The sequence below is a fragment of the Anolis carolinensis genome, chromosome 1 (genome assembly GCF_035594765.1).
Source record: "Anolis carolinensis isolate JA03-04 chromosome 1, rAnoCar3.1.pri, whole genome shotgun sequence".
NCBI classification, from domain to species: domain Eukaryota; kingdom Metazoa; phylum Chordata; class Lepidosauria; order Squamata; family Dactyloidae; genus Anolis; species Anolis carolinensis.
The window spans coordinates 156612264-156639289 of record NC_085841.1 but is presented as its reverse complement, the minus strand read 5'-3'; the positions used below and the strand labels follow the sequence as shown (position 1 = coordinate 156639289).

Below are 27026 nucleotides of genomic sequence, written 5' to 3'. Positions count from 1 at the left end.
ATATATTTAAAATTAATTCATACACACAAGTAATATACAAACAATTTGAACATTTTGGCTAATCATAATTTCTTGTGATTTCATTTTTTATCCCATCTCATTATTTTCCATTTTTCCCTTTTAATACAGATTTATCTTATTGTATTTCAACATTTTCCTATAGAATATCTTATTATATTTTTGCCTTCATTCTCAATGTTCTTATTTCAGTAATTTCACCAATCCATCCCCTACACGAAAAACTCATTATTTCAATGTGTTGTTGAAGGCTTTCATAGCTGGAATCACAAGGTTGTTGTGTGCTTTCCAGGCTGTATGGCCATGTTCCAGAAGTATACTTCTGCAACATGGCCATACAGCCCGGAAAACACACAACAACCCAGTCATTATTTCATTTTAATCCTTCCATAGTTCTCAGTGTGCTTATCCCAATCCATTATCAATATTTTTCTTGTACAGCAACTATGCCAAGCACCATTCTGCGTCACTTGTAGCTTGCCATCCAGAATGCAGAAGAGCTGAACAAACTTCTGGGCAGAGTCACCATCACCCAGGGAGGCACCCTGCCCAATATCCAGGCCATCCTGCCACCCAAGAAGGCGAAGAGCAACCAAGCCAAAGGGAAGCAAAATCCTCCAGTTTCCAGGAAAAAGAAATAGAACCCACATTGTTTTCCATCATTTGTGAGCTTTATAGAAAAATTGTGAAAATAAACCTTTTGATATTCAGGTATTTTGTTGTTGATTTTAAAATGTCCGCATTTCTCAGTCTGGCAAGAGACAGGCCCACACCATTGAAGACAGTGGGAGGGGCTCACATAATCTGCTAGGCCAGGATAGTAAGCAATCTGTCCTTCTTTCTCCGTGATCTCTGCGAATTACGAAAATGGGTGACTAGCTAGCTAGTAACCTTAGATGTAAGTGTCAGGCCACATATGAATACAACACAGTTTTCCAAGTCACTTAATCACTTGGAATCTACTCTATACTGTGACTCAAGGGAGCCAGGTAGCAGCTCAACACATGACATCAAGTGGAAGGGCATGCAGAAAAGCAATCAATACTGCTCTAGTAGAGTGTCCTTTAGAGGGGGCTACTTGCCAGCCAGTTCATAAGACAATTTGATAGTGGAGGCCATTCATTTAGAAAATCTCAGGGAGGGAAAAATAGAGAAAAGGTCTAGGAGGCATCCTGTACAACCTATTTCAGCCAGTATAGAAGGCCAGTATAGTTTGTCTTCTTTTTCCCATGCCTTTTTCAATGTTGAGGCGTCTATTGACAACATTGATCAACAGTCCTGGGGTCGGCAGTTTGTTGGATGCAGTATGAGGTGCAACCATCTTCAGTTCTTGGATTGGGAGCATTGCTCAGGTGAGCATTTAATGGTCTACCTGACAGAGGATGACAAAAGAGGCTTTGTTATCAAGGTTGACACCTTTGAGCCTGAGTTGTATCTTTGGGGTCAAGGACATCGAGACTGAGGGAACTGATACTGAGACAGGTCGATGAAGTTGTTGATAGAGTCATTGATGAGATTCATGGTTCTGAGGATGCCTTGGACAGGATTTGAGGTTTGGAATTACTAGCAAGAAATGGAGGTGGTGCAGTTAAGTCTTGCTTATAGAAAAAGGTCTCTGTGTGGGATTCTATATTTTGTCCTGTTGGGGTGAGAAAGCTGGCAATGTTCACAACTCTGTACATATACCCCTTCCCAAGGCAAAGGAGGCACTTGGAACATCCTTATTGAGTATTTTCTTTTCACGATCAGTACACTTTTTGAAAAAAAGTGGTCAATAACATTAATTGAAAGCTGAGAAAGATGAACTGCCAGAGAGAACAGTCAGGGGGTGCTGAGGTCAAAGGCAGGAGATAACTAACAAAGCCATGGAATTTAACAGGAGAAGTAAAAAAAAATCTACAGTCGAAAGCCAGAAAAGATCTAACCGTTGGTTGAAGTTAGTAAATATGAATCTTTAGATGTGAGAGCCCTGTGGGGACTGATTTCTGGGACTGCTTCTATAGTTCCGGAGATCAGTCCCCACAGCCATCCCACTTCTTTGGGCTCCAAAAGGGTCGGAGGAGCGGGATGGCGCGCATCCTTTCCCTTCCAGCCCCCCTTTTCAGCCCCCAAACTAACCGGAGAGGCCTGCCAGCAGCCTCCCTCTACGGTCTTCTTAGTGTGAGAAATGGTGCATCAGGAGGTGGGGGGGGGGGGGGGGGGAGAGAGAGAGAGAGGAGTGATTTTCCTCCTCCCTCTTCTGATGCATGATTTTCCCACAATAGGACAACTGTAGAGAGAGGCTGAAATGGGGGGCTGGATGGCATCCCGGGTCAACTTTTGTTTGACCTGGGATGCCATCTAGTCACACACCCACTCACCCAGGAAAGCACAGGGTTTGGATGAAGGGTGGGGGTGGTTTAACTTGCTTCCTCTCTGGTTTTAGTATAGTGTAGAAGGATCCTCAGAATCCTTCCTTCTTCCTTTAGCACAACTCTCGGAAGCTTTTGCTCCTGTTTTTTTTTTTTTAAAACAAACCTTGAGATTGCCAGGTTGTTTGAAGCTGGACAATGTGGTGGCTTTAATTAACCACATTTTAGAATTCAGATAATACACTAAACTGCTATTACTGAGTACATTCATGTTGTTTCTCACTTAAAGTGATTCTAAGGCAAACCTAGCATAGGTCTTCTCAATGGTATTTCTTCAGAGAGGGTTTGTTACTAACTCTTTCAGGGGCTGAGTGTGACTATTACCCAAGGCCACCCAGCTAGTTTCAAGGCATAGCAGGGATTCAAACCCTGGTCTCCTGGACGTCTAGACCAACACTCAAACCACTATACCATAATCAAAAGTAGAAGCAGAAGCTTCCAGGCTACTCTATGTGTTGCACTTGAGCCCAGGAGAAGGCTCACCATTTACATTAAAATGAAAATAGCCCATGTTAGATACTTGACTGAATGTTATAAATGGGAAAAACTTAGCCAAGAAAAGGAGATTGAATGCCACAAAGAAACATGCAATTTCACTTAACCCCTTCCCCAAGAAATGTGCCTGTACCTGCAGTATTCAGAATGACTGTAACCCTCCCATGCTGAACTGCCCCCCATAGGTTTTAATTTCAGGAATGAGGGTTGAAAGATTCCCCCACCCCCACCCCCAGTGTCTGGAATCAGACATTTTGTTGTCGACATAAAGAATTAGCATATTGTTTACAAAAAAGCCAAAAGAACTGGTTAGAAATAAATCATTACCACAGTAAACCAAGCTGTAAGGCTTTATCCCAGTTGAAGTTAATATAATTTTAATGAGCACTTCAGAAAAGGCATAGAATGCTTATGGAAAATATCCTTAATTAATATCAGACCTCAAATTAGGAACAACAAAAAAGGCAGTATCATTTGGTCTCAAGCTGGAATTCAAGTATATTTTGGCATCATTACTAACTGTTAGCAGCAAGTTCTAAAAACAGATGCAAATCCTGATATGTGGCCTAAATATAAAACATATTGCACAAAAAAGTTCAGATAAACATATATGGATGCCCTCACACACTGACTGCTGTATGTGATTTCCTGCACCAGTACCAAGTATATTCCATGTAAGTTTTGTATTCCCTTATTTTCATTATTGTTTTTAAAAATCTAAACTGTTAAAGAATTCATAAGTTATCTTTTTTCTTTCACAGCCTTCTCTTTCTTTAAACACATTTTATAGTGAAATAATTATAATAGGCAGTACAAAAATGAGAATATTTTTGGAATATGCAAGTGAGAGCTGAAACTTAATGGCATACGTATCTGAAATTCTTGAGGCAAAGGTGCAATCATACTTCTAGTCCTTGAACAATGAATTTAAGAAGTTGATTGTATTTGCAAATCACTAAAGGAATTTTGTGATGGGAAATGTAGTCTTTAAAGATAGCATGAATATGATAGGCTATCCCACAAAACTGGAGCCTTGCCTCCTGATCCCACTTTTCTGTTTGATCTATATTGGAAGAGGAAAACATGAACAGAGATGGCACTTGGAGTGGACTAATTTATTGAATTTTTTTTTAAAAATAGTCCACTCCAAGAACCATCTCTGTTCAAGTTTTCCATTTCCATTCCAAGGTGTTCTCATAACCTAGGTGACCCTGAGGTTCAGTTGAAATATGGACAAGCTGTGGTTAAGTATTCCAGAGAAATATTGAGCCTATTTACGTAGGACCTCAAACACGGGATTTCTCAAGTTAAAAGTGAGGTGGCTACATGACGCTAGAGGTGAATCCGTCTTGATTCACTGCAACGGATGAAAAACACAGGGTAAAAGGTCCCCTTTTATCCCCATTCTGGCCGGTAAATGCGCATATTCACATTGATGTATATTCCTGCACTCATGAAAAATACGTGATTTCTTTCCCTCCCATCTGTGGAGTCAGTTCCAACACATGTCCACTTTTAAAAAGCCTGAAACAGCTGATCAGATGATTGGGCTGTGAAACGGACACATAGCTGATTTCAAGAAAGCACGAATGGAAAGCAATTAGAACTCTCTGAAACTCTTTATTTTAAACTTTATAATATTAAAGAGAGCTTTAATGAACAATTGCCTAGGCCATATCACCCTGAACACACCTGATCTCGTCTGATCTCGGGAATAAACAATTAGGGAAGAGAGAAATCTGGCGGCAGTTTTAAAAAATTGCTTTATGTGCTGATCCTCATATGCATATGTGCTTGTACTTATATTAAAATATTCACATGTGCACATATATGGCCCAGCGCATAACTGAGTGATTTTTTTTAAAAAAACACTTCCCCTGGATGTCCCATATCCACCCTACAACTTGTTCCAATATAGAGGAAGCCTGTGAGGATGGCGGGGGAAGAAATCCTGGGGCCTGCAGGTCTGTGTGGGGATATGTTCTCAGGTCCTGCGGCTTTTTTTCCTCCATTAAAAACCCACATTTTCTGGTTGTTTGGAAGCGCCCATTGTGGTCAAGTAAGCTGTGCATTAGAGATTGCAGAAAGTGAGGAGACACCTAGATGTATACCAGCTATTTTTAGCTGCTGGTGTACAACTATGTTTACTATGCCTAGTTTAACCCAGTTAGAAAGAACACATGGAACCATTCTCACTGAGGGTCCATCTACACTGATCATTTAATGCAGCTTCACGCTAGCTCAAAAACCCAATGGTTAGACTATGTATAGTACAAAAGCGCAGTGCAGCACACTTTAAAGATTATAATCGGACACAAGCAAAACTAGTTAATAGTCTGAAACAGAGCTCTTGCTGAGCATGGGTACACTCTAGTATAGACACACTGATAATGAAACTAGTTCCACAGAGGAGTTGAAAAATAATGCAGTCTACGCAGCTGTTAAGCAGCAATAATAATAATAATAATAAAACTTTATTTATACCCCGCCACCATCTCCCCAATGGGGACTCGGGGCGGCTTACATGGGGCCATGCCCGGGAAAAATACAATATAACACAATATAAAAACAACATATCATAATACAATTACAACAATACAATAAAGAATCATATACAGTACAACACAAAATCCAAAGAGCAATATAACAGGGCAGGCCGCACTGACACTCAGTTAAAACTCGGGGTGAGAAAAGGATAAGAAAACGGATAAGAATAAAACCACAGGGAACTAAGGAAAAGATAGCAGACAGTCTAGAGGATAAATAATGGGGGCGTAACAAAAGCATGTAACAGTTACTCTCCGAAAGCACATCGGAAGTGCCATGTTTTTAGATCTTTCCTAAAGTCTGAAAGAGTGGGGGCTTGCCTGATTTCAATGGGCAATGAGTTCCATAAACGGGGGGCCACAGCAGAAAAGGCCCTCTCCCTAGTTCCTACAAGGCGGGTCTGGGATAAAGGCAGTGGCGACAGGAGGGCCTCCCCTGACGATCGCAGAGATCGAGCAGGTTTATGGTAGGAGATACGGTCACGAAGGTAGGTGGGTCCCAAACCGTTTAGGGCTTTATATATGATGGTCTGCACCTTGAATTGGGATCGGAAAATGAACGGAAGCCAGTGGAGCTCCTTAAACAGGGGAGTAGATCTCTCCCTGTAATTCGCCCCAGTTATTAATCTGGCAGCCGAGCGTTGGACCAGTTGTAATTTCCGAGCCGTCTTCAAGGGAAGCCCCACGTAGAGCGCATTACAGTAGTCCAGTCTAGAGGTAACTAGGGCATGGACCACCGTGGTCAAGTCAGACTTCACGAGGTATGGTCGCAGTTGGCGCACAAGTTTGAGTTGTGCGAAAGCCCTCCCGGCCACCGCCGACACCTGCGCTTCAAGCGTCAACGCTGAATCCAGGAGGACTCCCAAACTGCGGACCTGTGATTTCAGGGGGAGTGCAACCCCGTCCAGCACAGGTTGCCACCCAATACCCCGATCTGACGAGCGACTGACCAGGAGGGCCTCTGTCTTGTCAGGATTGATCCTCAGCTTGTTCCTCCTCATCCAGTCCGCCACAGCGGCCAGGCACTGGTTCAGCATCCGAGGGGCTTCCTTGGAGTTAGATGGAAATGAGTAGTGGATTTGTGTGTCATCTGCGTAGAGATGGCAACACCCTCCAAAACTCCGGATGACCTCTCCCAGTGGTTTCATGTAGATGTTAAATAGCATGGGGGATAGAATAGACCCTTGCGGGACCCCACAGGTCAATGGCCAGGGGTCCGAGCAGGTTTCCCCCAGCTTCACCATCTGGGAACAGCCCTCCAGGAAGGACCGAAGCCACAGCAGAACTGTGCCACCGAGTCCCATCCCGGCGAGCCTCCCCAGAAGGATACCATGGTCGATGGTATCGAAAGCCGCTGAGATGTCCAAGAGAACCAGCAGGGTCACACTCCCCCTGTCCAGCTCCCTGCGGAGGTCATCCACCAAGGCGACCAAAGCCGTCTCGGTGCTGTGCCCAGGCCTGAAGCCAGACTGCGAGCGGTCCAGAAAATCGGTGTCATTGAGGAACTCCTGGAGCTGCGTAGCAACCACCCGCTCCAGAACCTTGCCCAGAAATGGGAGGTTGGAAATTGGCCTGTAGTTGTTACATACAGATGGGTCTAACGAGGTCTTTTTTAATAATGGTTTTACTACCGCCTGCTTAAAGCAGGATGGAACTGACCCTTGAACCAGGGAGGCATTTATAATAGCCACAAACCAATCCAACAACCCATCTTTGGCCAGCTTCACCAGCCAAGAAGGACAAGGATCCAGAGCGCAGGTGGTCGCCCTCACAGACCCAAGAATCCCCTCCACGTCATCAGGAAGAACAAGCCAGAAAGAATCCCATAAGATCGCACAGACAGGTACCTCGGTTACCTCCGCTGGGACCATAGTTAAGCTGGAGTCCAACTCACGGCGTATCTGAGCAACTTTGTCTGCAAAATGGTGCGCGAAATCGCTGCACCGAGTTGCCAAGTCATCAGGAAACCCCTGGGCCTCAGGAGGCCGCAGGAGCTCCCCAACAACTCGGAACAACTCTGATGGCCTGTTGGCTGCAGACGCTATGCGGGCAGTCGTGAAATCTTTCCTGGCTGCTCGCAGAGCCACGGAGTAAGCCTTAATAGCGGCTTTAGCCCGTGCTTGGTCGGACACGTCCTGAGATTTCCTCCAGATGCACTCTAGTCCCCTCCTCCTACGTTTCATCACAGCCAGCTCCTCGGTGAACCAAGGAGTCGACGCGATTCTACGCAGTGAGAGGGGACGTTCGGGAGCGATCGTGTCCAGTGCCCTTGATAGCTCACTGTTATAGCGATCAGCCAGGACATCGACAGGATCGCCAGTCTCCAGGACAGGAAGATCCCCAAGAGACCTCAGAAGTCCATCCGGATCCATCAGTCTCCTGGGGCGGACCATCTTAATGGGTCCACCACCCCTGCGGAGGTTAGAAGGCACGGCGATACTTAAACAGATCAGATGATGGTCAGACCATGACAATGGAAGAATGTTTTGCTCTTCCACTCTGACTGTCCCACCGTCCACAATAAAAACAAGGTCCAAGGTGTGTCCTGCCTGATGTGTGGGCCCAGATATAACTTGAGACAGCCCCATGGTTGTCATGGCAACCATGAAATCCTGAGCTGCTCCTGTCAATGTGGTCTCAGCATGAATGTTAAAGTCTCCCAAAACTATCAGTTGTTGGGAGACAAAAGCAAGTAGTGAGGACAAAAGCAAGTAGTGAGGACCCTAGATCTGGTTTGATGCCAATCTCTGTAGCATGCATAATCATCATCTGAGCCTCAAACTGGTTCTAGGATTACCAATCTAATCATCTGCACATTGGTACTACAGTAGCGTCTCACTTATCCAACACTCGCTTATCCAACGTTCTGGATTATCCAACGCATTTTTGTAGTCAATGTTTTCAATACATCGTGATATTTTGGTGCTAAATTTGTAATTACAGTAATTATTACATAGCATTACTGCATACTGAACTACATTTTCTGTCAAATTTGTTGTATAACATGATGTTTTGGTGCTTAATTTGTAAAATCATAACCTAATTTGATGTGTAATAGGCTTTTCCTTGATCCCTCCTTATTATCCAACATATTCGCTTATCCAACATTCTGCTGGCCCGTTTATGTTGGATAAGTGAGATTCTACTGTACTTTCTTCTACACCACTTTGAAATTAATCTAAGTGGAGTGGAGTGCACCCTGAGATTGCAAATATTTTTCCAAAATACATCTGAAATTAGTAAATGAACATGTTTTCAATTCCCTTTCTGTGCAATGTACATCAAACAACAAACTCGGGCTTAGAAGGGACACACAGACCACTCCCCATGACCAACAGAAAATACTGGAGGGACTGGATGATGGAAACTGCAGCTCACCCCGTATCCAGGGAGAACTTTCAGAGATCACTGTGAACCCCATCAATGATTGATCTGGACCAAACCTGTAAAAAGAAGTAGGGATGAGGAGAAGTGGCTTGTTGAAGCCACACATTTCTGGTAGCCACACACACTTTGTTGGCTGCATAAAATGTTAATAATTTTAAATGTATTTTTAGATTTGGCTAGATTTGTGCTGTGTTTTAATGTTAGATGTGAAGCAACTGATAGGTTATGTTATTATTTAATTTTTGATTATGTGTTATAATTTTGTGTTATAAGTCAATTTCTTTCTGGGATTTGGTTGGGTTGTTTATTTGTTTTTGTTGGTTTATTACAGCATTGAATGTTCGCCAGTCTTTTGTTGAAAACCGCCCTGGTTCCCTCAGGAAGATAGGTGCAGGATATAAATGAATTATTATTATTATTATTATTACAGTAGAGTCTCACTTATCCAACGTAAACGGGCCGGAAGAACGTTGGATAAGCAAATATGTTGGATAATCAGGAGAGATTAAGGAAAAGCCTATTAAACATCAAATTAGGTTATGATTTTACAAATTAAGCACCAAAACATGATGTTATACAACAAATTTGACAGAAAAAGTAGTTCAATACACAGTAATGCTATGTAGTAATTACTGTATTTACAAATTTAGCACCAAAATATCACGATATATTGAAAACATTGACAACAAAAATGCGTTGGATAATCCAGAACGTTGGATAAGCGAGTGTTGGATAAGTGAGACTCTACTGTATTATTATTATACATTTCCCTACCCCACTGCACTGCAAAATTTAGGGATCTGGTGATACCACCATATTTGGTGGAGATGAGAGAAAGTCCTTTCTAAATATTTACATATGCATCAAATTTATGGAAATGGGATGTTGCAGTTCTAAATTTTCTTTAGGTAAACTAGTCTATTTCCAAAATGGATTTTTGTTAGCTCATCATCAGTAGAAAATCACCCCTCTCGTTGCATGTTATTAGACAGTAACTGACTACAGACATATTTAACAGCTAAACTAGCCAATTGCTGACTGCTGAGGACTTTGTGTGATATCCTGGTTCCAATTAAATCAGTTGCCAAACTCCCATTGACTTTAATGGGACCAAAACTTCTCCCTTTGTTTTAATTTTTACTACCATCTTTCCTAAATGTCCTCCTTGAGGCATGTACAAGGTTTCTAATTATCCACATATATCGTTTGTTGCCTTTTCTCTCATTCCTCTTTCTCTCTCCTCCTCCTCCTCCTCCTCACTCACTCTCTCTTACACACACACAAACATGGAGGGAGGGGGACATGTTGTATACAAGTAACATATGAAATATTTAAGGGTTACTTTCAGGAACAGCATAGTCTAGCAGAAGAGCATGCTGCAGTTTATTTCTCTTTGGAAAATAAAATAAAAATCTATATGAAAAAGAGACTAGCAGAATAATCCAATCCTCCCCTAAATCTGGTGTGCAAAGGAGGTTGTTCGCATCCCTACTTTTCTTTAATGGCATGACTTCCATGCAGTTTGACTCTTTCATGTGTGAAATAGCAATGCCTGAATGCATACTGACAATAAGCAAGGGCTGCAGGGCAAGAAACTTCCACAGCTGCTGCAGACCCAACCCAGCCATTGCCCGCAGGTATTGCCAGTGGCAAAGCTACAAGAAGAGCCAATGTGACAAGTCAGAATGACACAGACTATCCAGAGACTTGGACTGAATGAAGATGTCCAAAAATGAAACCAATTGTTTTATTTCCATGTTAAATAAAACTAATTTCAAAGGAGAGTTAAAAGCTATAATATCAGAGGAAAAAATAACCAATAGAACAAATAATCAAAATATGGGAACAAATAATTAAAAAAATTGAATAGAATTCCATGGGATGTAAATTCATGTTATAAGATAAAATAATCCCAAATATGATGATATTTTTCTGAAAACACTCTTCCTATATACAAGGAACAGTGTTTACAGGCTGCTAAAATTCCAGCCAATAAGAATAAAAGAAATGCAAGTAACTTTCTTCATAAATCAAATGTCACAATCAAAATCTGATATGTCTGGGTAGGGAGTAGAAGTGCTCTGATGCACAGGTCGTGAATCCCTCTCTTCTCCCAGGTCAAGAGTGTAGCCCAATAAGAGAGGATAATATGAATAACTGGCTTTGCAGATGGTGCTGTCTGGAACCATTTGGCCTCCTGGACCATAGTCTGAGGTGTAATGAAATTGGGCTTCTGACAAGGGATGACTTGCACCTCTCAGAGGTTGGCAGGAGCACCTTTACAGGACAGTCTGTAAACCTGGGATTTAAAATGAATTATCTAGGAGAAGGGTCAAGAATTTTTTAGAAGACAATACCTCAACTATTACAGTGAGAACTGTGTTAAAAGTACAAGAACTGAAGAAAGAGAAGGGCAAAAAACATGAATAAGGAGCTAAGGGAATGGCCCACAGTCTTTGGGATCTATACAGTGGTTCCCAACCTGTGGGTTGCGGCCCACGGGTGGTCTATGTCCACGAGACATGCGGGGAAATTTTTTTTTCTTGGTGTCTTCGTTTTAGGCCTCCAGGGAGAACTTCCAGAGAGCACAGTGAACCTCACTAGACCAAACCTGGCACACATACCTTTCATGACCAACTTTACAAACTGGAGGGATTTGGGGGGCAACAACAAAGGATTACGGGAGTTGCAATTCATCCACACTCAGAGACTACTGTGAACCCCACTGGCGATATCTCTGGACCAAACCTGGTACACATATCCCTCATGGCCAACTTTAAGTATTGGTGGGGTTTGGGGTGGGGGTGGGATGATGGGAGTGGTAGTAGTTTACCATTCATAAAATCCAAAAACAATGACTTTTTCTACTAAATAGCATGACAAATTACCTAATCTGGGCATCACTGGGTAGCTAAGATAGTTCTAAATAAATTCAAATGTCCAAGACCTGATTAATTACATCCAAGGGTATTAAAAGAACTGTCAGAAGTGATTTCACAAGCAACGGCAATCATCATTGAGAATTTCTGGAAAACAGAAGTCCCAGCAAACTGAAATAAAACAAATGCCCTGTCTTCAAAGACAGAGAGAAAAGAAGACCCAAACAATTACAGCCCAGTCAGCCTGACATGAAGACCAGGAAAGATTCTGGAGCAGATAAAACAAACTACTGTATCTGTAAAAAAAAAAGGTAAAGGTTTCCCCTGACGTTAAGTCCAGTCATGTCTGACTCTGGGGGTTGGTGCTCATCTCCATTTCTAAGCCGAAGAGCCAGCGTTGTCTGTAGCCACCTCCAAGGTCATGTGGCTGGCATGACTGCATGGAGCGCCGTTACCTTCCCACCGGAGCGGTACCTATTGATCTACTCACATTGGCATGTTTAGGAACTGCTAGGTTGGCAGAAGCTGGAGCTAACAGCGGGCGCTCACTCCGCTCTCGGGATTTGAACCTGCGACCTTTCTGTCTGCAAGTTCAGCAGCTCAGTGCTTTAACATACTTCGCCACCGGGGCTCCTAAACTATCTGCAAGCACTTAAAAAAGAATGCCATAATCACAAAAACTCAACAAGAGTTTCTGAAAAACAATTCATGCCAGACTAAACCTATCTCTCTTTTTTAATAGAGTTACAAGCCTGGTAGATAAAGGGAATGATGTGGATATAGCATGCTTTGGACAGGACCTCCATGATATTCTCACAAAGAAGCTAGTAAAATGTGGGTTAGACAATGCTTCTATTAGGTGGATTGAGAATTGGTTAACCAGCCGAGCTCAAATCCCAACGGGTCCTTCTCATCCTGGAGAGAAGTGACCAACTGGATGCCAGGGGATTCTCTACTGGGCCCAGTGCTATTCAACACCTCTAATAACTTGGACGGCAGAATAGAAGGCATATTTAGCAAATGTGCAGATTACACCAAATGGGGAGAAATAACGAATACCTCAGAGGACAGCATCTAAATCCAAAATGACCTTAAAGAGCTGAGCCCAAACTAGCAAAATGAATTTCGACAGGGAGAAATGTGAGGTATTTCACTTAGGCAAAAAAAAAATTAAATAAAGAGATATAGTCTAGATAACACTTGACTTAAAACAGTACATATAAAAGGGATCTAAGAGTCTTGTGGGAGTTCTACACTGAGTAGAAAAGCAGGCCTGTCCCAGTGTCTGATATAGCAATATGCTGCGACCTCATTCTCCCTCCACATCGCTGCTGGCTCAACAGGGACTCCCTGAGCTGCCTTAGCCCAACTGCCTTGTTGTTTTCCCACTTGTTACTGTTTAGCTGTGGGGCTGATCTAATTACACACCAACCAAATGGTCAGTGTAGATGTGCCCTTAGCAAACCAGAAGCTGAACGTAAGTCAACAGTGTGAGGTGGCAGCTTTAAAAGCCCTGGAAATTGACTGAAGTGCCAATTGAAGAAATGATTGTTAAGGTGCCTGCTTTAGCTCAAATTGCCAAATGAAAGGGATCTTAAAGGAAAAACCAAGTGAAGATTTTCTTAAAGATTTGGAAGCTGTTTATGGACATTTTGAGCAAGGATTTTAACAATGCAATATAATTTGTGGTTATGAGTATTAACAATCTTAGTAAGATTATTTAGTAATGATTATTTCTGTAATGATAATTATATTAGGAATCAGAGCTACATGGTGTGTATTGTCCATGTTATAAAAGGTAAAGGTTTCCCTTGACGTTATGTTATGGTTGAGCCTTCGGGCTCCGGTAATAGAAGAAGGGGTCATAAGACTCCTCGAGAGTCAGACTCTTTCGAGGAGCGTGAAAGAAAACGGCTCCGGGATTTGTTTACAGACCCGACAGATGATGACTCATTTGAGGGTTTTTCTGAGGGTTTGGAGGAAGAGATGGCCAGCTCGGAGGAGGACGACATGGAATGGACTCGTGTGAGGGAGGATTTGGGTGTTGGGGAAACAGGCAATGAAAGCATGGGAGGTGATTGGCGGGTTGCAGGATCAGACCCATGGACTGGCTGGAGGGATGGAGCGGGATCCACAGCTGGGGATGCTGTGGGGCGTAGTCAAAGGTGCTTAAGCTCTGATGAGGATGATGATGTTGGGGCACCTGGAATTGGGATGGCAGCTGACAGCGATGATGAGCTTGAACTGGGATAAATTGGGGTTTGGGACCAATGTCTAATTGCGTTGGGCAAGGTAATCTGGACGGACGCTTGGGCTTTTGTTGGGGAACTTCCTGAAGACGGGTGTGATTCGTTACTGGATACCTTGGACCTCCGTCGTCTTTTTGACGGGCAATATCTACTTGCACTGGATTGACGCTGGACTGACTGACTTTCGATTCCGGATTATCCCTTCTGCTGGCTATCGGTGAGACCTTTGGATTCCTACACGACTACGCTTGGCTATTGACCTCTGGACCGGATTGGGACCCTGCTGACTGCTGTGCCTGGACCTGGATATCGTTGGCCGCTGAACCTTAAACTGAATCCTGACTACGACCACGCTTTTCGTTCGCTGCAGGAAGGAATAAACAAGCCTGGTTTATTCTCCTGCTGTTTCTGAGTAGCAGAGAGGAATCTGCTACCAGTCTGTTGTTTACATTCTGACTCCTGTTGATCCTCTTTTGTTTGCATTGTTTGCCAGGCTGAAGTAAGCACTTTTGATTTAATCCGGATTATACTTCTGTTTAACCCGGTTTATCCCTTTGAACCGTTTAAGCTCAAACTGAGCTGTTTTTTGTTACTTATCACACTGAAGTCAAGTGTTTGCCCTGTTCTTTGTTTCCTACGTGCGTTTTTAGTTCTGTAACCTCAATAAACTGAGTTTTGTTTTACTCGCTGGCGTTCTGTCTGTGACACGTTAAGTCCAGTCATGTCTGACTCTGGGGGTTGGTGCTCATCTCCATTTCTAAGCCGAAGAGCCGGCGTTGTCCATAGACACCTCCAAGATCATGTGGCCGGTATGACTGCATGGAGCGCCGTTACCTTCCCGCCAGAGCGGTACCTATTGATCTACTCACATTGGCATGTTTTTGAACTGCTAGGTTGGCAGAAGCTGGAGCTAACAGTGGGCGCTCACTCCGTTCCCGGGATTTGAACCTGGGGCCTTTCGGTCTGCAAGTTCAGCAGCTCAGTGCTTTAACACACTTTGCCACCAGGGTTTCTTGTTATAAAATGTCCATGTTATAAAAATCAATAAAAAGCATAATAAAATATCATAATTTGAAGGCATAAAAATGGCTACAATTTTTAGAAGCCATGAAGTAAAATCTGTGCAATGCACTCATAAGTAAGAGTGGATAAAGACAAATGAAAAAAACCCCTAAACTAATTCAACCCTGTTTGCTTTTTGTTTTGAATTAGTTCAGTCTGACAGAGGCTGGTTCCATACTGTCCTATATCCCAGGATCTGATACCAGATTATCTGTTTATCCTAGATTATCTAGCAGTGTAGGCTCATATAATCCAATTCAAATCAGATCTGGGGTCAGATCCTGGGATATAGAGCGGTGTAGATCCAGTCAGAGATGGGGTGAAGAGAAGTAAAGAGAAGTAACCTTTATAAAGTAATGTGACGAAGTTGTTTTAGAGCACGATAAAGTAAAAGACATTATCTATTTGCTGTAAGCTATCCAGTGTATAGGTCAAGAGTGTGTAATATAATAAATGGTGACAAAGACTCCTGATAAGAGTACACTTTAGAAAAAAAATATTCAAGTTATCTTTCACATATTTCTGGCAGATGAATCAGTAATTTTTATAGTTCCTACAACAGAGTTTCAAGATTTCAGTGAAATTGGTGGATTTAGGTCTTCTCCAACCAGTGACCACCATAACAAAATATATAAAACAGTAATTTCATATGGTATTACGACTCACTAAGCAAATTAGTTATCTAGAAGTGGACCATAAAAGCAGTGCTTCTCAAACTTGATCAGTTATGGAATCCCTTGACCGATTGGCAGAATCATAACTACCCCTGATTTATGTAATCCAAAAATATATTCTAGATCACTTTATGCTAATTCAAATACATTTCCCAGTTTCTTATGTAATGTCTAGTATTTGAGTAACATTTACTCTGATATTTTACTAATAGTATCCCAATATCCCAAATGTCTTTTATTTTAAAAATGTGGAATCAACGTGAAAATCTATTATGTAAAATATTAAAATGTGTAGCCAGTAACTACATATCTGCATTGTAATTTAGGCACTGTCACATTCTCAGTGCATTACTTAAAAGGAATGAGCACCACTTTATGATTACAAGTACAAAGACCTTTGACACTAAGGAATAAATTAAGGGATAAGAGTGAAACAAAGGTTTAGGCGGGAACTTTAAAAATAAAGTATTTCACATAACAGAAGGCACCCCATGTCAGAAATGGTGTGAAGGAGAGCAGGCTAACTTTAAGGGGCTTTCAGACATTCAGGCCATAGGACCAAAAAAATGAGTTGACTGGAGCCAGTTCACAGAGCAACCCTGACTATTTTTGTTCACCAGCAATTAGGGTAATAATATTTGCTAGTATATACCCAATAGGTAGCCTTGGCTTATCCTGTTTCTACCTGAGAGCTGGTTTAATTCAATCACAGTCTTTACCTGAAAGGCGTCGGGGTACATCGGTGATAGCAGGAAGCCCTGTACCTCGTGTGGAGGATAGGGGAGTTGTGGAATGAATGGATGGTGAAGTCATCTGGCTCAAGTATGATGGATAAGACTGGTCATAGGACCATGGAGGGGATGACTGTGCTTGCCTGGGGTCTAAAAAAAACAAGAGAAAAATTATTTAAAATAAAAGACTGGCAGGCAGGAACAGCTGGTGGACTTGGAGTGTCCAAGTACAGTGGACTCTCAGTATCCACTAGGATTTAGTTCAAGGATCCTCTGTGGATAACAAAATCCACAGATGCTCAGGTCCCATTATATACAATGGTGTAATAAAATAGTGTTCCTTATATAAAATGACAAACAGCAATGTTTGCTTTTTTGGATCTAAAAAAATATTTTCTAAGCATGGTTGATTGAATCTATGGATGCAGAGTTGATGTATATGGGGGCCAACTGATGGGAATACATCAAAAGAAAACGACTTCAAATACTTGGCCTCTATTGGAAACCATCCTGAGTCCTCCAGGGGAGATAGGGCGGATTACAAATGAAGTATTATTATTACTACTCTATGGTTATATGAACTCAAAGAATGTGTGCTACTCACAAGAAATGAAACTAAACTTATTTGTGGCTTCTCGGAAGTCTCAGCTGAATTCATTGTGACTAATTCCCATGTACATGTGCACAGAATTCATCCATTAAATGTCTACTTCTAATGACCTCATCACACGGGCTACTTTGCCTGTCGTACACCACTTGTTCTCCCCTTTCAAAACAGAGCCCATTACACAAAGCACATGTACTTTCAGCCAGGCTCTGTGGCAAAAGGGGGGAAGCAAGTGGCATATGCTGCCACCACAGCAACACTGGAAGATTCCCAGCTTGCTTCAGAACAATGGTGGGAAGCTGGGCAGTGGACACTTCCCCCTGTAGGATGGGATCCCAGGTAAGTCGGGCAATGCGGGGATTGGGGCAATGGTTTCCCCATGTTGGTTGTCAGCCTGGACTACACAAGTCTCAAATCCTCAATGAGTAGTTAGGATAGAGAATAGGATTACATGAGGGAAACCACTCTCTGTATTCCCATGCAGGCCTAGAAGGGGCCTTTCCTGTTTTCTACTCTTGTTCTCTTGTTTACCATTACTTCCTCACCTTGTTGTTGTAGCAATGTGATCTCTTTGAGGGATGAGGTAACTTCCTCCTCTATTGGAATATTAATTGCCCTTAGGGATGACCACATGGTCAATCTCCATTTTGAGCTCCTTCTGCCTTTTGTTTCTTTACTGAGAGGCCACATTCTGCCATTCTTCAGGCAAAATATAGCTGTTTAGATATTTTGTTATTTTTACCTTTTTACCTTCCTTAGAGAGCTAGTTGGCTCCAAGAACCTTTTCTATCTACAAAGGATTTCTTTTTACCACAATAAATATTTTGAACCTATAATTGAGACTCTGCAATCCTTTGCCATCCTAGGGAAGAAAGTCTTCTCCCAGCTCACCACATGTAAGTTTCTGCTGTTTAGGAAGTGTGGTTCTGCCACTCAGCTATATTTTTGTGAAATCACCCCAAGAGAGGTTATTTTTGAGTCTAACCACTCAATAGATTCCCAACAGCCAGCCCCCACCCCATGGGACCCCATAGATTCACCACGATATGTAGCGAATCCATTAGGTAATTTGATAAGGTACTCAATCAGCCTTTGGCAATTGAATAAGGAAATGTTAATTTAACTAAATTTTCAATCAGATCTTAGCAAGAAAGGACATATTGTGTGTTGACAGATGTATAACTAATTACTGGCAGATTCAAAACTGATGTGGGTCATAGTAAGAAGGAACGGAGTAAGACTGAGCCTACAATGGATAAGAGTTATGGTGACTCTTAAGGCCTTCTACCCTGGCCATTTACTGTAGCTTGGAACCAGTTTGGGGGAACCAGTTTTCATTGTGCAGGTGACTAGACTGACAGGTCTGTAACTTATTCAATGCCAGAAGGTGATTACATTAACCATGGAGCCTGGCCTTAAATCACTCTGTGTGCTTCCCCCGGTCCCTATTTCCAGAAGATGCACATCAGTTCTCCAAAGGCACAAAAGGTAAAAAAAAAAAAGGGGGGGGGGGAAATTACAGTTAAAAATGGAGGTAATCAGTTACCTCTCCCAGGGGCTCAGTTAGCCACTTGCTAGCCAGCCATGCTCTTGAGGTATTTTTGGAAGCCCTATTCTGGATCCTATCATGGGCTTCAGTGGGGATAGGTGTTGACAAATGTTCTTGCATTCTGTGGAACCAATTTTGTCCTACGAGCTGGGATATATTAGTATGTGCTGCAGTGCATTAAAAGATTTATCTTGGAATCTCCTGCAACTTTCTTTAATGTGCCATAACCCCTTTAATCCACGCTGCAGCACAAATTGGCAATGTGTGTTTTGTAACTGCAGAAGTTTCAAGTCGTCTTGTAGTTGCATTAAATACTCAGTGTAGATGGAGTTTCAGTTCCAAAAGTATTCAATAGTCTTAAATCTTCAAACATATTTGATTACCGGAGATCCCAACATAGATAGTACAAGATGTGCAAATAGAATACCCTTTTCATTTCAAATAATTAAATCTGACAATTCAAAGGAATTTATACCAGACACTGGAAGTAAAAGAACAAAAAAATCTAAAGTTTTCATATATCACACAAAGCAATGAAAGAAGGTCTTTAAGAAATTTGGGAATGTATCTTTTAGGATTACTGGGACAAACTAAACTGAAACTAAAACAATAGCAGTGTCCATTTATGGAACTTTGGCAGGAAAGCAGTCAGAAGATTCAATATGTCATGTGGCAGAAAACTGAACACTAAAACCTTCCTATAATGTTTGTTTCACTAGTGGGGCTCTACTCTTTGTAGGATTTAGACTCTGTGTAGGTATTGTGAAATATTCAGTACAACTGCCTTTCTTGCCTGGGACATAAAAGAAAGACTCTTGCAGGGGTAAGGTTACTGCTATTAGTATTGCCACTGGAGGGAGTGACATCAAAGGGGGGAGTTGCCCCATTGGGGGACCCACTTTGAGAGTGGCACATAGGTATAAGTCTGTCCATTTGTCTGACAAAGACAAATATTAGCTGTCTACTTTAACTACTGTAAATTATATTGATTCTTCTTGATAACTACTTCTTAGACTGCCTAAAACAGGAAGGATGCCATTCCCAGAGGAACGGGGTGCTCATGTCTAGGGAGCAGCCACTGGAATCATGCAGGGCAGAGGGAGAGCTGGTGGGAGGAGATAACTACAGCCTCATGGAAGAGGAGAGCAAAATAGTGTGTACTTTGCCCCTAAACTGTCTCCTAGGTCAAATACCACAAATAGTCTTCGGTTGAAAATGCTGCTGTTGAATGCAAAGTCAGTAAATGGAAAAATAAGTGCTATTCAGAATTAGCACTTGTGGCTCAGGAGTGGCTCAGGGCTTCATGGCTTCCAGGACAATCATGGGTCTGTCCCAATGTGAGATCTGGTGCTACTCAATCTGCTGCTGCTGGGCACATGCTAGACCCTGTTTTCTGTGCTGGATGTCATGATGGTAACCATGGTGTGGAGGAATCCTCTGCAGTTCCACTGTCATGGACAAATTAGGTTTAAACTCATCATAATTAAGTTAGGTTTAGACTCTTGTCAAGTTTAGACTCACTGTGACTTGGAATTCATTCAGTGGAGGAAGAACAATTAGGATGGATCCAGATGGATCCTGGTGGCTCTTGGGGATTTTCCTGTCACTTTGGCAGGCAATTTGGTTGAAGCTTGGCTGATCATTGGAATGAGAGAATAGTGGTGGACACAACTGTTTCTGAGCTGACAGTCCTCAATTGCTCTTCTTATGCAGTGGGACTAAGTCAACTCTCTGGGTTTCAAAGGATCTGGCACTGATGAAGTGAGTGAAGTGCAGACTAAAGCAATGCTGGTGGAAAACTCAACATGGGCTAGAGCTTATTTGAAGACCTATTCCATGGCAGTGTGGGCAGTAAAGAAATCACTTTTACTGCCACCACTGAATCTGCAAGGAGCAACTCAGTGCAGCTGTTTCAAGTGCTCAATGACTATTACAAACTGGTCCTCAAGTAGAAAAAGTTAACTACAGTAGAGTCTCACTTATCCAACACTCGCTTATCCAACGTTCTGGATTATCCAACGCATTTTTGTAGTCAATGTTTTCAATATTTCGTGATATTCTGGTGCTAAATTCGTAAACACAGTAATTACTACATAGTATTACTGCATATTGAACTACTTTTTCTGTTAAATTTGTTGTTTAACATGATGTTTTGGTGCTTAATTTGTAAAATCATAACTTAATTTGGTGTTTAATAGGCTTCTCCTTAATCTCTCCTTGTTATCCAACATATTCGCTTATCCAACGTTCTGCTGGCCCGTTTATGTTGGATAAGTGAGACTCTACTGTACTTGTACAAGGCACAATAAAAGAAAAGCAAAAATTGTTAGGAAATCAAAAACTGTTTTTCCTACATTTGATCTACCTCAAACAATACATCTTCTCAATGGACCAAGGTATACATTTTGTATCCAACTGTTAATGACAATAACACAAGGGGCACATGAGCTGCCTGACAAAGAGGAGATGGTTTTGCCTAAAAAGATGATGAGCACACCATAGTAGAGAGGATGGGAGGAGAAAACACACAGGGAAGCCAAAGCAGGTGGAGAGAATGATCAGTTACTACACAGCATTAAACAAACAAGCAAAATGAAATCCCCCTAAAATGATTTTTGGGTTGTTACTAATATAAACAGTTTTCTATCTGTAAACGTGCCCACACACTACCACCTGCAATCCACTCTGTTGCTCAACTCCAGGTTAGTTATAGCAGCAGAGAAACAAACAGCAATTCCCACTATTGGAGCCTCTCTTAGAGTGAAAGCATCAAATAAGGTTGATCAATTTCTTCCAGAGTTTAGTGCCCTGCTGATTATTACCATATGATTAAAATTTATTTGCCTGTGCAAGCTACCAAAGTAATTTAACTAGGGAAAACTCTTTAATAGTTAGCAGAGGTAGGCAGGAATGTCAATCTATATTCATACTGGTCTTGTTCAAATCCCTTAAATCAGTATTGTCATCTGAAAGCCAACTCAAAAGTCTGTCATAGGAAAGGTCAAATTGCTAAGATGTCATAGAACGTTCTAACTTCAGAGCGGGATGCAACAAAAACAAACATTTTCCATGAGAGCAAGTGTGAGCATAGCAAACATGACATTAACAGCAGTTTGGCAATGAAAACAATTGCCTAGAGAGGTGACAGGATCTCCTTCTCTGGGCATCTTCCAGTTGGCAACACTGTTGCTGAAGATCCTGCACTCAGCAGGAGGCTGGACTTGATGGCCCAAAATACCCCTTCCATCTCTATAATTCTTTGAAGAAAGGAAACATCAGTTTGAATAGAAAATATCTCACATGGACAAAAGATTGGCATTGGAAGACGGATAACTTGGAAGCTGAATAAGAAGGTCTAAGGAACAGGGAATAGAAGCAAGGTGGAAGAGTGGAAACAGAACAGATTGTTCACAGACAGAGAGTCAGTGACATAGATGCTCTATCTACAAAGGATATATACTTTAGATTAAAGTACAAACGAAACAAGGGAAGAATTCTAAAGGAAAGCCATAAACCAAGTCAACAGAGGACAGAATCGTGTGAAAGCTAATGATTTCACACTTTCACTGAGGGTGATATATTTAGTTTCCCTTTCACACTACATAACTCTCATCCTATGATTTCTGTTTAACCACCCTGAGCATACAGTGTGTAATTCTCCTGGGGTCTGTCGTTTTATAGGAGGCATCATGGGTGAATTCCCTAGCTGAGGATTCTCAGGGCTCAGCACATCCCAGGATTTCATAGAACAGAACCATGGCATTTAAAATGGAATCATTGCACTATAAATCTGTAGCATGAAAGAGTCCTACATCTGGCCAAAGCCTAGACTAGGAACCCCATGTGCATATATTAGCTTAGGTTCTTTGGTGGAAGAAATATGGGATAAAAACGTATTAAATCAGGAGTATCTTTATATTAAATCAGGAGTCACCTTGGACACAAACTCCCAGCATCGCTCTGCATTGACTATGCTGAAGAATGCTGCGCAGAGTTGCAGGCCAACAGCATCCGGAAGGCTGCATCATCATCATCATCATCATCATCACCATCACCACCATCATCATCTTAAAGAAATAAAATAATATGATAGCACTAGGAAGATAGATAAACTGCACAGAGGCAGGATGGTGGAAGAATGCTAGAGAAAGCAGTACTACTGCATAGCATAACCCGATCAGGGATATTGAGGAGAGCTGGAATAAAAGGAATGAGACTGAGTTGCTGATGTTTCCCTATAGAGTTCAGCCACAGGGGAATATGTGAAAGCTTTTGGCAAAAAGGGCCCCCAACCAAACACAGCTTTGGTGGCTGTGAATAGAAATGCTGATCTTTCAGTTGCTACAGTCACAAATTTCCTACAGATCAGATGTGCCTTCTTGCTATTATGCTTTTTGTTATTACTGTGTCAGCATAATTTTTTTACAATATATTCCATCTAATTTGCTGTCTAAGAACTATAGGACACAACCATCAAATTTACTGGCATGTTTTATTAGCTATTAGGTAAGACAGAGAGTAACAAATATACCAATACAAAAGTTGAAGTTGATGGGAATATTTATTGTCCATTTACTAGATTCCATTTGGATCTACACTTTCTCAAGGGAAATACCTGCTTATTGGATGGTTTGTACTTCATGACTTCTCCATGTTGATTTTAGAGCATACTAGTTAAAATGCCAGGTTGAATAAGAGCAACCCTCTTCTCATATACACCTTGCACAACCACAATCTGCCCCGGATTTTAATAGCATAACATATGGCGGTGGAGAAAGCCTGCAAGCTCTTTAATTTGTGTTGATTCTCCACATATATATACCAGCCAAAAAAGGAGAGGATAACTATTAAAATACAGACATCAGAAAGAAAACAATGTTTGAATTTAATTCCTATGCTAGCATAAAATAACTCTGCAAGAAGTTATGATTTCTGTCACATAACCTCACCAAGTCCCTTTCCATTTATTACAACAATATCAGTTCTAAAATCTATGTAAGAGGAAGGAACTTTCTTACGTACAGCATCATACCACTATAATTCCTAGTTTTGCTTTCCATTTCTTGGTTATACAGTAGAGTCTCGCTTATCCAACATTCTGGATTGTCCAACGCATTTTTGTAATCGATGTTTTCAATAAATTGTGATATTTTGGTGCTAAATTTGTAAATATAGTAATTACTACATAGCATTATTTCGTACTGAACTACTTTTTCTGTCAAATTTGTTGTATAACATGATATTTGGGTGCTTAATTTGTAAAATCATAACCTAATTTGATGTTTAATAGGCTTTTCCTTAATCCCTCCTTATTATCCAAGATATTTGCTTATCCAACGTTCTGCCGACCCGTTTATGTTGGATAAGTGAGACTCTACTGTATTTAACAAAGTTATATATACTGAGTTTTATACTGCTAAAATTTTTATTCTAAAAATGTATGTTCTCACCCTTCCCCAAAAAACCCTAAAGTGTGTTTCTTCCATGCTTTCAAAATTTCCAGAAATTTTCCATCTCTATTCAGAACAGACCGTGAAAAGCAGTCGTCTGTCTGCCATCTAGGTATGATATCAAAATCATATTTCAGTATCATATCAATATTTATAGTTATCACTCTTCCCTATATAAAAGAAAGCAAATTTCACTAGGAAAGATTTAAGAAAATGTAAGTATATAAAATCTGCCAACGATTTCAGGTTATCAGAAAAATATAATGATACTGTGGGAGAGATATGTGAGATGATTATGAAGACTGAACATGGTAAAATACCTGGGCCAAATGGCCTATTGTCTGGTTATCACAATGTTTTGAGGAAGATCTCTTATTATTTCTACCTCTTCTTTATATTGGGAAGAAACTTGAATTTGGAAAGAGGGAACTACAGTTGGGTAAGGATTTGACTAAAAAAACAAAGCAATATAGTCCCATTTCACTACTGAATAACATAAGATCCTTTCAACTATTTTGACAAAAAGAGTGAAGGCAATCCCACAAGATATATGGAGACCAATGTGTTTTTTTTACCAAAGGTTTTTACTGGGATTGGACTGGATAGGCCTTGTGGCTTTTTCCAACTTTATGATTCTATGATGATACTAGATGTGTCTTGGATGTTTTGGAATATTAAGAAAGAATATAATGAAAAACAAGTGGTTTGATATTTTTGGATTCTGAAAAAGAATTCAATAATTTGAATTGGATCTTCCTGTTTAAGGTCTTAGAAAACATAACTTTTAGTGATTGTTTTATAACCTGGATTAAAGCAATTTATGATACACAGAAGGCTCAGATTTTGGTTTATAGTGTGTTGACAAACTCATGTGAAATTCATGTGAAATTCAAAAACACATTACAGGTTTGCCCTTTGTTGATTTTAGCCCTTGAAATTTTTAATAGGGCTAGGGGACAAGGTTAGAGAATTAAAGATTTAAAAATTTAAAAAGAACTTGTACTTAATTGAAGAGCATTTGCAGGTAATCTAGTGACTGCATTGAAAGATGTTTGGAATGCATAGGCATATCATTGGATACATTAAAGGATTTTGGAGAGTTAGCTGGATTTAACATTAACAAATAAAAGATGATGGTGTTGATAAAAATATGAGAAAGAAGGCGAAGAACAACTGGATAAATAAGGTTTTAAAATTGAAAAGCGAAATACTTGGAAATTATTTTGAAAAATATGAATGGCATGCTATTTCAGAGTAACTATGTGAAAACATGGAATGAAATCAAAGAGGACTTTCAAAGATAGGGGAAACTACATCCTCATTGCTAGGAAAAATTTCTATGATAAAAATGAATGTTTTGTCTAAGATGTTGTTTTAATTTTAGACAATACTTATTTGGTTCATTTAAACAACAGCAGAAAGATTTACTGAAGTTCATATCAGGAGGGAAGAAATCAAGAAGTAAATAAAAATTCTCACAAGATGCTACACAAAAAGGAAGATTTGTTTTATAAGATTTGAAACCGTACTTTTCTGCATGCTGATTAGTTTGGGTGAAAGATTGGATTATGTTGAGTAATATGAGAGTGTTTGATTTGGAAAGCCATGACTCGTAATTTGGGTGGCATGGATAGCTATGGTACAATAAGGTTAAAGTGGATGTTTTGTTGTTGTTGTTTGTATCCTTCTTTTATCTTTGTGATTGAGACACAAAGCAGCTCACAACAGTTAAAAGACAATTTTAAAGCATATAAGTGCTAGAATAGAATTAAACATATAAATTGGCTAAAACATTGAGCTGGACCAGTGATTCCCAAAGTGGGTGCTACAGCCCCCTGGTGGGCGCTGCAGCGATCCAGGGGGGCAGTCAGGCACTTGGGAAGAGGCCCCGCCCTGTCCTACAGCCACACCCCCTGTGTCCTGGCAGGCGCCACAGGCAGGGGCAGTTCAACCAGCCCCCCAGCCCTGCACTGGCCACCAGGCGGAGGAGGAGGCAAAGAGGCGGCGGCGTGGGGCTTCTTCGCAGTTTCCCCCCTTCCTAGCTTCAGAGGGGTGCTGGGAGGCTCCCAGCGCTCCACCGAAGCCAGGAAGGCAGGGAAAGTGCGAAGAAGCCCCGTGCCGCTGCCGCCTCCGTGCCTGGGCTCCTTCGCCATGCCAGGTCCTGGCAGCCCTGGGGCCTGGCATGGCGAAGGAGAGAGTGTGCGAGCAAGCGAGGGCCTTTGCCGCCCTCCTTCGCTCACCAGCCATCCGTGCCTGGGCTCCTTCACGATGCCAGGTCTCGGCAGCCCCGGGGCCTGGCATGGCGAAGGAGAGAGACGGTGAGCGAGCGAGGGCCTTTGCCACCCTCCTCCGCTCACCCACCCTCCGTGCCTTGGAGGAGGAGGAGGCCAAGGCATCTTCTTCATTACCTCCAGCCTGGCTTGGCCGGGGGTCCTCCGCTGCCTACTTCTCCCTGCTCCTGAGGAGGAGGAGGCCGAGGCGTCTTCTTCCTTCCCTCTGACGGTGACCCCACTGGCAGCAGAAGCAGCATGAAGGTGCATGCTGCTGCCAGCGGAGTCACTGGTCTGGCCTGGTCGAGTCACCCCCGACCAGGCCAGACCAGGATGGAGGAGGAGGAGCAGTGAGGCCGAGGCCAAGGAGGGAGAGAGGGAGGGAGGAGGCGGGGAATGGGGGGAGGGATTGAAGCCTGTGATGGGCTGGTCTGGGCCTTTGCTGCTACCGCTGGCCACCACCGGCTGCCGCCTCCTCTTCGTCCGGACATGAAGGCCAGTGCCTAAGGCGGGAGCTGGGGGGGGGGGGGCAGGCCTGGATGTCTGTTTTGGCTCCCCTCCACCAAGAGCCAGGCCTTGTGGGCCTAGGCCCTGCCCTAGGGTTGAGTTGTTTGGGCGAAGGGAGAGAGGCAGGCCCCTTCCACACAGCTGAATCAAATCCCACATTTTTTGCCATGAACTGGAATATATGGCAGTGT

General features: G+C 41.9%; 1 protein-coding gene across 8 annotated transcripts in view; it reads right to left on the bottom strand.

The window, feature by feature from the left end:
• runx2 (RUNX family transcription factor 2) overlaps positions 1-27026 on the bottom strand; it is a 250911-nt gene that overhangs the window by 72610 nt on the left and 151275 nt on the right. For 5 of the 8 annotated variants that reach the window (XM_062957011.1, XM_008116687.3, XM_062957023.1 and 2 more), the window contains one exon: positions 16441-16602. The exons of 2 other annotated variants lie outside the window; for them this stretch is intronic. In XM_062957011.1, the coding sequence (XP_062813081.1) occupies positions 16441-16602 (162 nt within the window). Of the gene's footprint in view, positions 1-16440; positions 16603-22542; positions 22676-27026 lie in introns of those variants that run through there. One more of the 8 variants, XM_062957029.1, reaches the window with a different exon arrangement.